This window comes from Glarea lozoyensis, assembly GCF_000409485.1.
Source record: "Glarea lozoyensis ATCC 20868 chromosome Unknown GLAREA14, whole genome shotgun sequence".
NCBI classification, from domain to species: domain Eukaryota; kingdom Fungi; phylum Ascomycota; class Leotiomycetes; order Helotiales; family Helotiaceae; genus Glarea; species Glarea lozoyensis.
The window spans coordinates 1,001,697-1,015,795 of NW_007360988.1; the positions used below are offsets into that span (position 1 = coordinate 1,001,697).

Consider the following 14,099-nt stretch of genomic DNA (forward strand, 5'->3'; position numbering starts at 1 on the left):
ACATCTTGCTCCGACTTCATTTACCAAGCCTCAACTTCTCCTCCACATAAGGACATTTCCCACCCGCCAACATCCCACACGTCCCCTCGATAGTTTCTCTCTGTCCCCATCCCAACTCTCCGTAACCAGGACAATCTTTCAGATCTGGCTCTCGCATCTCGCCGGCGATCTTGACCTTGGATGCGGCGCGGAATTTGGGACACGCTGTGTGGCTGCGTGTTATACAGTTGCAGTGTTTGTAGGTTTTGATGCTTTGTTGACACATTTTTGAAGTGGTTGGGTGAGTGGTTTGGGCGGTTTGGGCGGTTTGAGTGTGGTTTGGATGTGACTGGGATGGATGATTGGGGTGGTGGTGAGTGTTGGCTATGTTAATTGTCTATATCTTTGAATAAATGAAAACTTCCGTAGATGGCCCTGATGTGGGATGCGTTGACTGTTGTCTTGTTGTTGATTTTATTTTTTATGACTTGGAAGTTCCAGATCTTATATGACTCTGGTGTTGGGAGTAGTATTCACTTCAAATCCTTTCTAAGGAACTTGGCTAAAATTAGGATCAAATTTTATTTAGTGCTGCTAACTGTTTAAGAGTGAATGATTTTGCCATTTAAAAATTTAGAAGATATTATAGATCTGTTCCTACAGTTGTGAATAGACACAACGTCGACAACATTTGTTTTTTTAGAACAATGACAATCATATCAAACATGGGTTCTAGGTATATACCATCTAACAACTCCAGTTCCATAGGAAACACTCTGTCTCACAAAGGACCCTCTATCTTTGACTGCAATAAACAGCTTCAATACCACAAGAATGTGTCACATAACCCACCACAAATTCAAAGCCTGTCCCTGCCACAAAACAAGCACCAAGCCCTGCGATACCTACATCACTGCAATCGACGAATTTGAATCAGGACACCACAGTTACCTACATTTTCATCGCTCAGCTTCGCGACGCCATCATTTACTCGGCGATGGAGAAGATGTTGGGAAGAAGAAAGCTAATAAACCTGAAATGAGAGATTGTCCGCTTTTTCATGAGGAAGATTCAGAGGATCCAGAGGAGATTGATGGGACTTGCGAGATGGTACCCTGGGGATGTCCGTATAATGATGTGCGGAAGAAGGAGGAGGGAGGGAAGAGGGTCTGGGAGAGTCCGGAGGAGATGTGGGTGCTGAATTTGAGGGGGAGGAGTGGGGTTTGGTAGTGGTGAAGTTGGGGTTTGAGGGTGATGGATAGATGAATTGAGGTATAAGAGTGGTTGATAGAAGTTTAGAAGATAAATGGGACCAGGGGTAGTAGGGAAACTAGAACGTAGATTCACTAGCTGTTTTGTAATGGGGTGTTTTCTAGAGAGTTAGGGTTATAAAACTGACCAAGGGTGAATAAATTTTATCAAATAATTGTTTACAAGATATTGTAGATATTTTCTGACTATTCTGTTCTTACTATTGTGAATACACACAGTCAGGTATGTCTGTTTTCTCAGAACAATGATGACAAAAATATTAAACATGAATTTAGATTATATACCTTCAAAGAACCTCAGTTCCAAAGAACATTATCACTTCTCAAGAAAATATCACCAATTCTTACCAAAAAAGCGCTCGGGATACAAAGACAAAAATGTGTAAAATAACCCACAACACATTCAAAGACTGCCCTTGCAGTAAAACCAGCACTATACCGTGTGGAATATACCTCAAAGCTGTCTCCGACGCTGATTCGGCACTCAACAGACACCTCAAAATCCATCGACCAACCTCGCAACATCATAATCTTTTCGGCGACAGCGAGGAAATTGGGCCGAGGAAGGTTATGCCCGACATGAGAGAATGCCCGAATCTCTCTGAGAGTTGGAAGAAACCGGGAGAGGAAGATAAGAAGGAACAAGATTCTGAGAACAAAAATACACCAAGTTTCAGGAGTAGAAAGGGACCACGTGGTCCTCGTCCTCAGCATAAAAAGTCATTAGACTCTGAGGATAAGAAGAAACCTGATACTTGCGAGATGGTTGAAGGTGGTTGTCCATATCAGGCGCGCCAAACACCGACGGAGCCGAGAAGGGTTTGGGAGAATCCAGATGAGATGTGGGAGCTCAATTTGAGGGGTAAAGGCGGCGTTTGGTAGATGAAGTTCAGTTTTGAATTTAAGGAATGCGGTTTTGTTTGAAGTTTGAATAGAAGTGAAGGTATGGATCTCAGAGGTATAAGAACATAAATTTGCTTGCTGACATGTATGAGAGTGCGTTTGGGATGTACCAGATGGCTGCGTTTTGGGCAATCTACCTTTACTTGAGCTCAAAGAGACACCTTCCTAGATATCTCTGTGTGTATCCGTAAACTAATTTCAAAACCTTTCTTTGAGACAGATGAATCTCAAATCATTATCAAGACCCATTTCGTCTGTTAAACAAATGAAGCTATCCATCAAAAACTGTCAACCTATTGAAAGTCGATTGTTTTAGCGCACATGTCTTCAGGTACAATAGTGACTCATTCATAAAGTAAAATAAGAGCAAGTGTGAACGAACAAATCTTAAAATAGTAGAAGATTATGTGACCATAAAATATAATAAACATGTAGTGAAAGCAAACCACGGTAGTACATTTCGTAAGCGAGATGAGTTGACTCAGCCTTTATTAAATTCTCAGTTGAAGATACGTGATTTCGTAATAAACAAAATGTCATAGATATGATGTTCGTAGTGAAATGAATGCAAAGGAATTTCAACTGAAGCTTATGGTTAAGAATGAAATAAGAGACTGCGGTACAAAAGGATAATCTGCATCGTTTCCACAACAGAAGGGACATTGAAGTCATGTGTCTCGAACTAAGTGCGGAAACTGCATTCTTTGTGAGGTTTATCACTACTCAAAATGCCCTTCTCCATTCAAATCTAGATTCTCGACATTCGATTGTTGACATGCGAAAAATAGACCAGTGTTAAGCCCGAAGGATCAATCAATATGACAGCCCCCAACTCCAGCCCCCAATCCTTCCGGACATTGCAGCGAATTCAACAGCAGATATTTCCCGAATACCACCTTTTTATTCCTCAACTTTCTTGATATAGGACAGGTAAAATTGCAACTGTGTTTTCCTCATTCCGTTTCGTGAAGATGAAGTGTCTGAATCCCTCTATCCAGAGAGTGCAGCGCACTATCGTATTGCTTACTTTTACTCACCTAGCTGCAAAATCAATAATCCTTTGACAACCCAACTACCCTTCAGAAAATATTGACACGATGAGAATGACGTACAGTGAAGTTGCTGTCGGGAGTGGGTACGAGCTTGTTGGCCAACTTCTAGTGCGCGGCAAGGTACATGGAACTATTGATCCTACCATTTCTTCCCGTATGGGGACGGGATAGAAAATGATTGAAGATATAATATTGGGGATGGTGGGCTTTGGAAGGTGTTATTGATCCTTTGGGATTTTTGATGGATTCCTCGTGGGACTTTTCGGTGAAGTGAGGGGGAACAGTAGTTATCTGATGCGAAAGTTCGGCTTTTGGAAGATGGCTGTGTACAAACTTACTTGGTAAAGAAATGCGATTCTTGGGTTTTGCCAACGAGCACCCACTTCAGAAAATTGTATTAACAATTTCTACGTTATACAACTGTAGTTTTGTCTACAAACAGTGATGCTGCGAGCTTACCACTTCAATGTCATCAACACTTCTCGACATCGCCATAAGCCACATCACAAACACATTCAACAAAGCCGTCTGCGCAACAGATTATCTACTTAGGTAAGTAAGCCTTGTTCGCACAACCACAAACATATACAAACTCGAATCACCTTCAAGGCCTGTAGACACCCACCTTCAATAATCACCTACATATTTCTAGGTAGATTTGGATCGATAATCTTCAGCCTCCAGCGGACCAGCACACCTTTGAAACTACCATTTCCTTTCACGAAGAGAGTTGACAAATTCAACCAAAATATTCGTATTACAGGATCATACGAGCTTACCACTCAGACATCTTCTATGCGCATTTCGTAATGTTCGTGTGACATCAATGCTTACAGTGGGAACATCAATCAAGGTATGGAAATAACCAACAGAATATTAAAAGAATTTCATTTGAGCTGCTAACGCCAATGTCGTGAGTCTTCTGTGCCCAAGTTTATTGAGCTTTTCGTAGACAGTAGTTGAAAAATATGGAACGACGAGGAAGGGGTTTCCACTTCCCTCGTAGCGCCACGCTACACTTCACGTTCTTTCCATTTCTAGTATTGATGACCTAACTGAGCGTTGGACGTCATTCTCCTTAAATCATGCTTTTAGGACTACCAAATGGCTGTTCTGTAGCTTGGATTGATACGAAGATGATGACCTCTCGAACGTTTTAGACAATATATGCTTCGTATGTTTAATCATACTACGAAGGTTTGTTCAGTCAATAAGAATAAGAATGACAGAACTTCACCACTACCCCTCAAGTATCAGTATGACAGAAGACCTCAAGAAATTTGTTGGCTCTTTGAGGTGTAAGTGTAACATACCAGCATTGAATACTCCAACTTTCGACCCAAGACACCCAGATAACATCCAGACACTTGCTTAGATTTCAGTATATAAAAATACAAATGTGCTCCCGACATGCAGAACCATCCCAAAACATCACAAAGGAACTAGTACAACCCGACAACCCGCCCATCGTGTAACTGTCACATTCGTGTCACCACAAGTGCCGCTCGCAACAAATAAACGATCGCCATCCTCCAGCTCACTAAGTCATGACAAAATACTAAGCTCCCAGCAAACGCGTCTGATCGTCAGGTGCCACATCACAAATCTAGGGTATTGACATCCTAATCCGTCTCCCACGAAGGCCGAAATCATGCAGTACTCACGATCATGAGTTCGCACCACAAGCTGCAAGCGAGAAGGAACATACCGCACCGCATTCCGTGCCTTATTCGAGCGTACTTCACCAAGAAAAGCAGTGATAGTGTCGGGTCGCAATGAGCCGCTGATTATTGATTGCACGGCGTATTTCGTCTATGCAATTGCAACATATCGACGCCTTCCGTCCACTTTTTGGCGAAGGAGCAGCGTGCAGTAATCTACATCAGACCAACTTGAGCAGCCTTCTATGGAATTCTCCGCGTCGGCGGACATCGCGCTAAGTTGCAGCGGCTGTGGGAAATCTGCACTACATCGCGGCCGCCCGTACGACGATTTGTGTTACTTGGAGATGTTCTGCATGTTGGTCGTAGCCGCTTTGTTTCGACGTATGATCTTCACTTCGAGAAACTGCGTCACTGCAGCGGGTCATGTAGCCGGGAAGGTGACCTCCCGTGATGTCGAATTTGTATTGTTCGGTGTGATGTCTTTGCCACAAGAAGTTATGTTGATATCAAAAGTAAGAATCTTGAATCCTGCCAACTTCCTAATGGAGACCTGAAAGTCGATAGAGCAGATGAATCTCAAGAGCATTGATATCTGCGCCGTTTGTGGCATTGAGAAAAGACTCCAACATCCACATCATCACTTCGCATAAACAAAAATCGTGACGATAGACCCAAGATTCTAAGCAATCCCCGTCTTCATTTCAAGACCGAAGGATTGCGGGTCCTCACCACGTCACGATAATAAGGCGCATTTTCTATTTCACCCATCCAACTAACCGCGCCGTTCTTGGATGATGAGTAAGGTTACCAACTGTGGGGACGCCGAAAAGATTCCATGTCTCGAAGGTATATCCTCATTCCAGAAGATCGCCACAACACATCAAACCGCAGTCGGAAAAGCCCAACACCGCCGTCGCACATCCCGAACAATCAACAAAACAACTCGAAACTAATCTACGTCAATCGTGTGATGACATAAAAAGTGACACCTAGGCGAATTTCGAGATGTTTTACCAACAGAGGAAACCAACGCGAACGGCACTACCGAACCCCAAGTTTGTGATGTGGTCATGAGGATGAGGTTGATTGATGTTGTTTTCTGGGAAGGAGGCAGATGAGATGATGGTATCGCCACTTAATGAGAGAAAAACGTCGAGATCAGAGACAGTATACGTGAAATCGGGGATTATTTCCCCAACATCTTGAAATTCATTTGTGAAGGTACGAGACAGGGAGTATAGGCAAAGCAGCGGCGCGCCAAAGAAGACAAATGGAACATTAGAATCCAACGTCTTTGAAATCCCATTCGCCAAAAGGTACGAACTAAAGAGATATCCGACCAAAAGAAGAAAGGAAATAGAAGGAACAATAGAATCCAACATCTCCACCACCCCTCGCGCAAATCTACGACTCAGGACCCAGAGAAGAAGTAGAAAGCAAATCAAAACCCCCCCATCTCTCAATACCATCCTCGTACCCAACCCACCAACGGATCAAAGAACGAACAGAGAAAATAAGCATCCCTCCCTCAAATCCCATCCCCCATATCAGAACCCCCGCCGTACAAATACAAACTCATTTTCCTACAGGAGCCGCATCGCATCCTACCTACCACGTGGCTGATTATTGTTTCCCCCACGAATGTGAAAATGCGGATGCAATAGAAAAGTGAGTAAGACTGGAAAGCGTGGTAAAATGTCCGACGGCACGAAGAAAAGATTCGGGCATTAACAGAAAGAAGAGGAAGAAGAGGAAAAACGCCCAATCCCGAGAGTTGATTGAGAATATGAGAAGCGTGCCGTTTTGAATCCTGAATTTGGAGTTCAGCAGCGGGATGAGGAACTCGAGCTGAAATCACTATGTTCCAGCTCGTTGGAAATAGGATGGGAGATTTAAGAAACCTGTAAACAAAACCGTGGAATAGATGAGATGAAATGTAGCTCCCACAGGATTAGTAAGGGTAGAGTCTTTCTTACATGTAGCTTGCTGCATATTCGTTTTGTGCACGAATCCATCGGGATTTTTTTATCCCCCTTCTTTTCTGCCCATGTATTCTCCCCCCTCGTCTCTCCTATCCCCCCCTACCATATTCTCCCCTCACTATCCCCTCTCCATCACATTTCAAAATAGAAAAGAAAAACCCACCATCGAAAATTCGAACGCTCCTCCAATCTCCACATGCCCCAAAAAAACCCTTTCACTATAGAATTATGTAGTCGTAAGGAGAACTACCACAAAGTGGAAATTATCCCTTCCCCCTGCATCAAACCACCCCGCGCCATCAAACGAAACGACGCGATTGTCACACAGAAAACAAAAAGCGGTCAAAGAGTTGGTGCAGAATAAGCATTGGGGCCCTACCTAACTAAACATACCCCTCTACGCTCAGACGTCCCCCCTATCGACGTTCGGTACGCATAACCCCTCTCCTTTTCCTATCCCTAACCCTCTCCCCTATTAACCACATACCGTACCTCTCTTTAACAACATACGACACACGACGTACTCACTCACTCAATAACATCGCTTCCCAAATAATAGAATTACTGCCCACAATTTCGCTGTGATTACTGCGCTCCCGACTGCGCCCGAAGGATGGGACGGGGATGGGGATGAGGGATATCACGTGCGGGGTAAGGTGACGTTGAGAGGAGGGGTCATGTGAGGAGATATTTGGTTGGGGGAGGGGACATGTGGTGGTGGAGTGAAACGGTTGGAAGTCAGTCATCAGTCATGAGATAGATTATATGTACAATTTTTATAACATGAGGAAAGTATGCGTTTGAGAAGGGTGGAGTGAATGAAGTCATTTTCCAGAAGACAATAGGAGTAGTAGCAGCACAATAGCAATGACAAAAAACCTTCACAATTTGCATGTTCACTCAAAGTCCAAAAAAAATAATGTAAAACTTAAGGGTCTGTATATTCAAGTCCTCCTCAATAAAAACCGAGGCTCTCCTGCTATCCTATTACAAACAACCCCCTTCCAGTTCCCATCCCCTTTTCACTACCATCCAGCTTTCCCCCCAAGATCCCCTTCCAATCAATGAACCAGATCTTTAAAACTCCATTCCCTTGCCACAAATTAAACTCCCCTCCTAATGCAACCGTAAAAAAGAAAGGTTCGACCTCCTATTTAATGCTCAAAACCTCCAACGCCATCGCTCAATATTAAACAAAACAAGTTACCAAAAAAATGCATCTATAAACACATCATCATCATCGTAATAAATGATTTCGCCCTCCCTGCAGACTCCATGCATTTCCGTGACATTTTATAAAAAAAAAATTAGACTAATGAGATTCGTATCGTTGGGGTATTATTAGGAAGTGTATTGCACTTCTTTTTGGCCGAGAAATCGTGAAAACAAATTCGCCGCACGGCGAGGCTTCTTGGATGGCTTGGCTTGATCGTATGGCCGTTCGATCTCGTATGGAAGCATGCTGTGCTTTCCAGTGGAGTGCTGGGAGGCGATGTGGACCACGTCGCGGTGATGTCTTGGACTGGCGCTGTAAGCTCTTGGTCCATCGTATGAAGCTTGCTCCTCTTCCATGTAGCTTCCAATGCTTGATAATGGGGTTCCTTCTCTTGAGACATCTTCCACATACGAGGATGCCGAAGATGAGGTGCAGTAATCATCGTAAGTTGCTGAGCGTGATAAATCTGGAATGTCTGAAGCTGAAGGTGGAGAATCGTATCTTGAGCGAGTGGATCCTGCGCGGTCGGCGTATGGGTCCTGGTATACGACTGAGTGCTTCTCCTCGCAATCCTGCATCCAGTACTGAGTAGCCTCGTATTGACGACGAGCAGCTTCCTCCTGTTGCTGTTGCTCCTTGATAGCACGCTTTCGGCTCTCCTTTGCACGAACTCGCTCCTCCTCCTTCAGAATCTCAGATCGAATTGGTGCCAAGAATGGGTCGAAGTGGCGGTATAGATCATCATTGGTGACGTTCAAATCCCACTCAAGAAGACCAAGAAGCTGCTTTTCCATCAAGTTTACTTCAGTTTTCGAGAATCCAAATGGCTCGAATCCTCGGACACGTGAATATTCCGCCCAGTGCTTGTTCTTTGGCGACGAATCGTTGAGAAACTTTGCTGAGAGAATGAGAGCAGCGAGGAAGATGCGGTGGACAGTACACTTTAATCCCTTTGCCATTGGAGGAAGACGCTTCTTTAAACGTTCAAGATACACCAAGGTGGTCATGAGTGTTGGTACCTGGACATTGGACTTTCTTACGATCGAACTGATGAACTTTTCTATTGTTGGAAGATGACTCGCTGAAGAGTCTTGTGGTGGTGTTTGGGGTGGTGATGGTGGTAGGTCTCTTGCTGAAGATGGCTCGCATGAGATGACTTCTTGTGCTTTCCGTGCTAGATAGTTGACCATCTGTGATGAAACTGGCATGTAGATAAAATGCTCGAGAGCAGCCTCGTTCAGCTCACGAGGGATAGAACACGACATGATGTGAAGGTACTGTGAGATCAGGACTGGGTCGAGATGTGTTGTACTGGTGTATCAGTGGTAGGATGTCGTCGATGATTGAAGCTTAGGATGGAAGAAGAGATAAAAAATAATTAATATTCGAACTGGTGTGGGTGAGAATGATGGAAGAATAGAAGATGGAGGTATTGTCTTATTGTTGTATTGTCTCGGAACGACAATACCTTGGCAATGGTATCGAATGAATAGGCTGGCGGAGTGGAAGGCTGACGTGAAAGCGAGGCTGTGGAAGCGGCGTTGCACGAGTGCACCGTGGTTGGTGAGTACCGAGGACTAGCGTGATGTGTTTGGACCAGCGTGTGCGCGACAGGGGGACAGGGGAGGCCGATTAGTCGTGGCAGGATTGGGGGGGTGGACGGGTCAAGGGGGGCGATCAGGCGAGAGGCAACAACCTGAAAAGAAGGTGATGCAAGCTGGATGACCAACGGGTTGATAAATGATCCCAAAGGAAGAGTGAAGTTTCCGACCGGCGGAAATTGAACACTTTTGAACGAGTCTGGCAGAGAAGACGCTTGGAGGTGCTGGCGCAGCTGCGTGCGTAGTAAGGTACGAATGGAATAGCTCCGAAGCGAGCAGGCGAAAGGCGAGAGACAGACAGAGGGCGAGGTTGACAATTAGTTCTCCACAAGAGAGAATTAGACAAGCAACACGACGAAGAATCCCCGAAATGACAAGTGCAGGTGGTCCTCGGTTCGCGCGAAGGAAATGACTAAGTCCGTATGCGTTGGATGCCAGAAAGGAGAGTCAAGCTCAACCTAAGCGAACACTACAAAGGCGAGCGAATCGTCAGGGGCAATTGTGCAGGTGGTGTGCAGCTGCAGCAGATGCACAAACCGCAAGAAGGATGTCGGCTGGCCGGTCAGGGGGGAAGTACCAAGGGAAGGCTTGGTCGCGATCAACAATCGGCTTTAAAAAGCCTCGCTTGCAGCCTGTAGGATCTGCCCGGGCTGATGCTGATGCTGATGAATGTTTGTTCTGCGGTATCGTCCCGGCGAGCTGGAGTATGGAATCGACGGCGAGTTGAGCCTGAGATGGAAATGATTTGTGGTGTTTGCTGTCTGGAATTTGATGCGTGGCTCAAGAGAATGGCAAGCCTGAGTGCGTGCGGTGCAATCTTCAGACGTCAAGAGACAACTGAGGGCGTGAGGTGTACGATGTACGTGCTGCACAAGTGTGACAGGTTCGGGTGATCGGGGGGCTCGAGGAGGATGGAGATGTCGAATCTGGGGACGCACAGACACTGGCCAACTGAGTTGATCGTCTTGTGAGAAGGACCCTGCGATGGATGTGGGAGAGGAAGCACGAGTACGGAGGAGATGTCTGTGTCTTGTTTCCCGGATGTTTCGAGCAGTGGTATTTTCGGCACTCCTAAGGGGATTCGTGATCTGGCTGGCTGCAACTGACTGTATGGGGGTCTCTGGTTGCCGACAAACCAGGTCGGGTGGAGATGAGTTCGTTGCTGGAGAAGAGTCAAAGACGGGTGTGAGGGGAGAGTGCTGATGCTGATGTTGTTTCTTTAAAATAAAGACGGTGGACCACGGGAGGAAGATATATATGAACCAACCCTCGCGACAAGCATATGCAAGCAATGTACCAATATGGAGTCAATCGACTCTTGCGGGAAATGTACAATACACTCCAGCGTCTGGTTCACGGATGCTTGGGATCTGATTGGGGGTCTCTGTGTTGGCCGCTGGTGGATGGACGCGAGTTGAAGCCTCCTGGTAGGCTAGATGAGGATTGTAGGAGGAGACTTGGGGATTAATTGTTTCCCTATCCCTTTTGCCCTTGGATGCAATTATTTTGGTCCCAGTAAGGAACTGTATCTCGAGATGCGAGATGGTTGGCCCAGCTGGCTCCCAAGACTGGTCGGGTAGGGGGTTCGCGTCGAGAGGCGCCGCGCTGGTCGAGGGCTGCTGTTTCAGCCGACCCAGCTTCAACAAGGGTAACAAGGAAGCGGTCCGATGGAGCAATAAGATGGGAAGAGATGATTTGCCGGCGGCTTTCGACACGAAAGTCGGTTCTGTTTCTTCTGACTTGAGCTTGGCCTAGGTAGGGAGATCACGCCGGGTTGTGGCGTTGTGGCACTAGAGATGCAAGTGCTTCTTGAACCGACTCTCCTCCTCGAGTCGATTTCTGGATACCCGTTGGAGCTGTGGTATGAGTGGTCGGGCTATACCAGTCTTTCGAGGGTTAAGTGAGTCGTCAATGAAAAGGGAGACAGATTGGAGCCACAGATCTCAGGAGAAGTTCAATGTTTCGTATGCCGTACAATTCAATTTAACGGTCCAATAACTGCCAATGGTTTGCTATCGACTGCTACTGCAAGGCGGTCAAGAGGTTTGTGAAACAGCAAACAATTAGAATTTCGATGCTCAGGTCAGGAATTATCAAACGATAGCCAACAATTACAGAGTTGTATGCTAATGCGGCTCGCAAGTCAAATATAGATGGAGGACAAAACTCTGTGACGTCGAGTAACGATGTTTCTCACATTGCCAGCAACATACAGAGGAGGCTGGTTTTCACAGCCAATTCATTCATTTAGATGATGCCGACTGGCACGTAGTCGTCGCTGAGTCGTCGTTCATCTGCAAACTTCCAGGCGGTGTAGTGGAACTCGAGCATACCCAACGGTCATCCTGTTCAAATCAAACAAAGTGGTCAAACCTCCACAGCCATCCCTTGTATAACGACGGTTAAAAGGTGGACGTGATAACCTTCAGATGGCCACAACTGCTGATGTACAATGTACATCCCCGAACCCGATTCATATCCGGCCTTGTTTGGGCACGAGTTGTGTTGTTGTTCATCATGCGTACGTAGAGACGGCTGGCACCTAAGAATTAGCCACCTGACGCGTGGAGATGGGCCACTCTGATGTCGGTATCTCATGATGACTGTGGAGAGGTCAAAAGGATTGTTTACTTTGCGAAATGACCGGCACAGCAGTATGATTGGAGTTGACGGGTCTCTGAACAATGCCACCATCATGCACACTTTACGGCCATAAACAATGACGATTGCAGTACGGGATACCTGAAAATTCCGTCTGGACTCGGCTATGGGAATACATGGTCATCTACGCTCTTCGATGGTGGCTGTTTGAGACGATACTTAGCTTTGCTTGAAATGTTGCATCGTCCACCCTGTAATTTCATTCTCACGTAGCTGAATCTATCGTCTCTCAGTATCCTCTCGGCATGTGCAATGGAAGACTTGCGATGGTCTGGAAGCAACAGTTGGCTTGGAGGGGCAGAGAAGCTGGGACCAGCGCAGCCTACCAGGGCTCTGGATGCACGACAGCGGCGGAGTGTAGATCTCCAGGGTCTTGGAGGGGTGTTTCCGGCGTTGAATGGCTAAGATGGTGGAGCTTGAAACAACGCATCTGCCGTCGTCAACCCATCTTGGGCGCATCAACACCAAACAACTGGCTTACAACCATCCACCGATCAAAGTTTTCCTATCCACCTGCACTCCATCTTCTCGACCACAGCCACCGAGATCAAGACCATCAACAACACCATTTACCAATGGGGAAGCCGGGTCGGTCCTTTCGCCGCTGAAAACTCGGCGAGACATTATTCACATGCTTCTAGGCTTCAATGTTTACACAGCTGGACCACCAAGAGGGCCAAAAGAGTGGGAAACTCGTGTTTGCTTGATTTTCTTGATGATCAACGTTGTATTTGTTGATTTCCAACACACCATCTTGTTACTTTGGGATATGCACCCCACGATGATGCGACCAGTTCCAACTCGGACAGGAGGTAGGGCTCGGCTCGTAAAGGGGGTAGAGACATAAGTGGTGGCCAATAACCATTCAAGTTACTAACCATTGAATGCAAAATATGTTACCATCTCCATTTCACTTGAGAAGTAATGCCATTGTCTCGCCGTTCGTGTTAATGCTCAGCCTTCCACTTAGCAATACCTTCGTATTGTATTCGTATGCTGTGGCAACTACCATCATTACGAATCCGTGGGGCAATTGAAGACAAATCTCGAACACACGAATCTTTCGTACCCTCCGGACGCTTGGGTGGTGTGGCGGTGCACATCTCCAGATTCAACCACTTCCTCGCTCTCGCCACCAGATCTCGACCTCAACCTCCATCCGCGGAACCTCGCGGCTCTGCGTATTACGATCCGGCCACTCGGGAGTCCACATCTCCAGACACAGCATACCTATCTGCCCTCACCGATGACGCCAGAAGACTCGGAGGGCAACGTACCTTGTATCTTTGCAACACAGCGAGACGCCCATCTCCAACCCCGAAGGATTGGCGGTTAGCCAGAGCAGTAGGCGGCTACAGCCAAACCCGGGCGCGAACAGGCGGCTGAAGAGCAGCACGAAGCGCTTGTACCTCGCGCTTCAAGCAGCAGCAGCAGCGATCATAGCATCCTATTTCCATCCTGCCCTCCGTACCGCGAAGCGCTTTCATGCTGTACTCGCTGTGCTCTGAGCGCCTGCCAGTCTCATGGCCTGAGGAGCGACTCACCGGATATCAAAACATATAGGACTGTCTCCCTTTCTCATCAAGGCGCAATAACGTAAAGGAAGTTGATCATGTTTCAACAGCCAACATCCGCCTCTTTCGGCGAAAACAAATCATGTTTGGCTTCGCATGACAAGCCTCATCCACCGCCTGCCTGTTTTGTGGGGGAATTCGAAATCCTTTGACAGAGCTCACCGAATTCTATCTCACGATGCGGTTTTCCCGGGCC

The 14,099-nt window shown here is 46.5% G+C and overlaps 4 protein-coding genes across 4 annotated transcripts; 3 read left to right on the forward strand and 1 right to left on the reverse strand.

The window, feature by feature from the left end:
* Positions 1-813: 813 nt before the first annotated feature.
* Positions 814-1,209, forward strand: GLAREA_06920 (uncharacterized protein; the record flags this gene model as incomplete). The annotated part of the gene is made up of 1 exon (XM_008080868.1): positions 814-1,209. The coding sequence occupies one exon, from the start codon at positions 814-816 to the stop codon at positions 1,207-1,209; it is 396 nt and encodes a 131-aa protein (XP_008079059.1).
* A 419-nt stretch (positions 1,210-1,628) lies between these two features.
* On the forward strand, positions 1,629-2,132 carry GLAREA_06921 (uncharacterized protein; the record flags this gene model as incomplete). Its single annotated transcript, XM_008080869.1, has 1 exon — positions 1,629-2,132. The coding sequence occupies one exon, from the start codon at positions 1,629-1,631 to the stop codon at positions 2,130-2,132; it is 504 nt and encodes a 167-aa protein (XP_008079060.1).
* Positions 2,133-8,192: 6,060 nt separating this feature from the next.
* Positions 8,193-9,332, reverse strand: GLAREA_06922 (Cyclin-like protein; the record flags this gene model as incomplete). Its single annotated transcript, XM_008080870.1, has 1 exon — positions 8,193-9,332. The coding sequence occupies one exon, from the start codon at positions 9,330-9,332 to the stop codon at positions 8,193-8,195; it is 1,140 nt and encodes a 379-aa protein (XP_008079061.1).
* Positions 9,333-13,322: 3,990 nt separating this feature from the next.
* GLAREA_06923 (uncharacterized protein) lies at positions 13,323-13,715 on the forward strand (the record flags this gene model as incomplete). Its single annotated transcript, XM_008080871.1, has 1 exon — positions 13,323-13,715. The coding sequence occupies one exon, from the start codon at positions 13,323-13,325 to the stop codon at positions 13,713-13,715; it is 393 nt and encodes a 130-aa protein (XP_008079062.1).
* Positions 13,716-14,099: the final 384 nt, after the last annotated feature.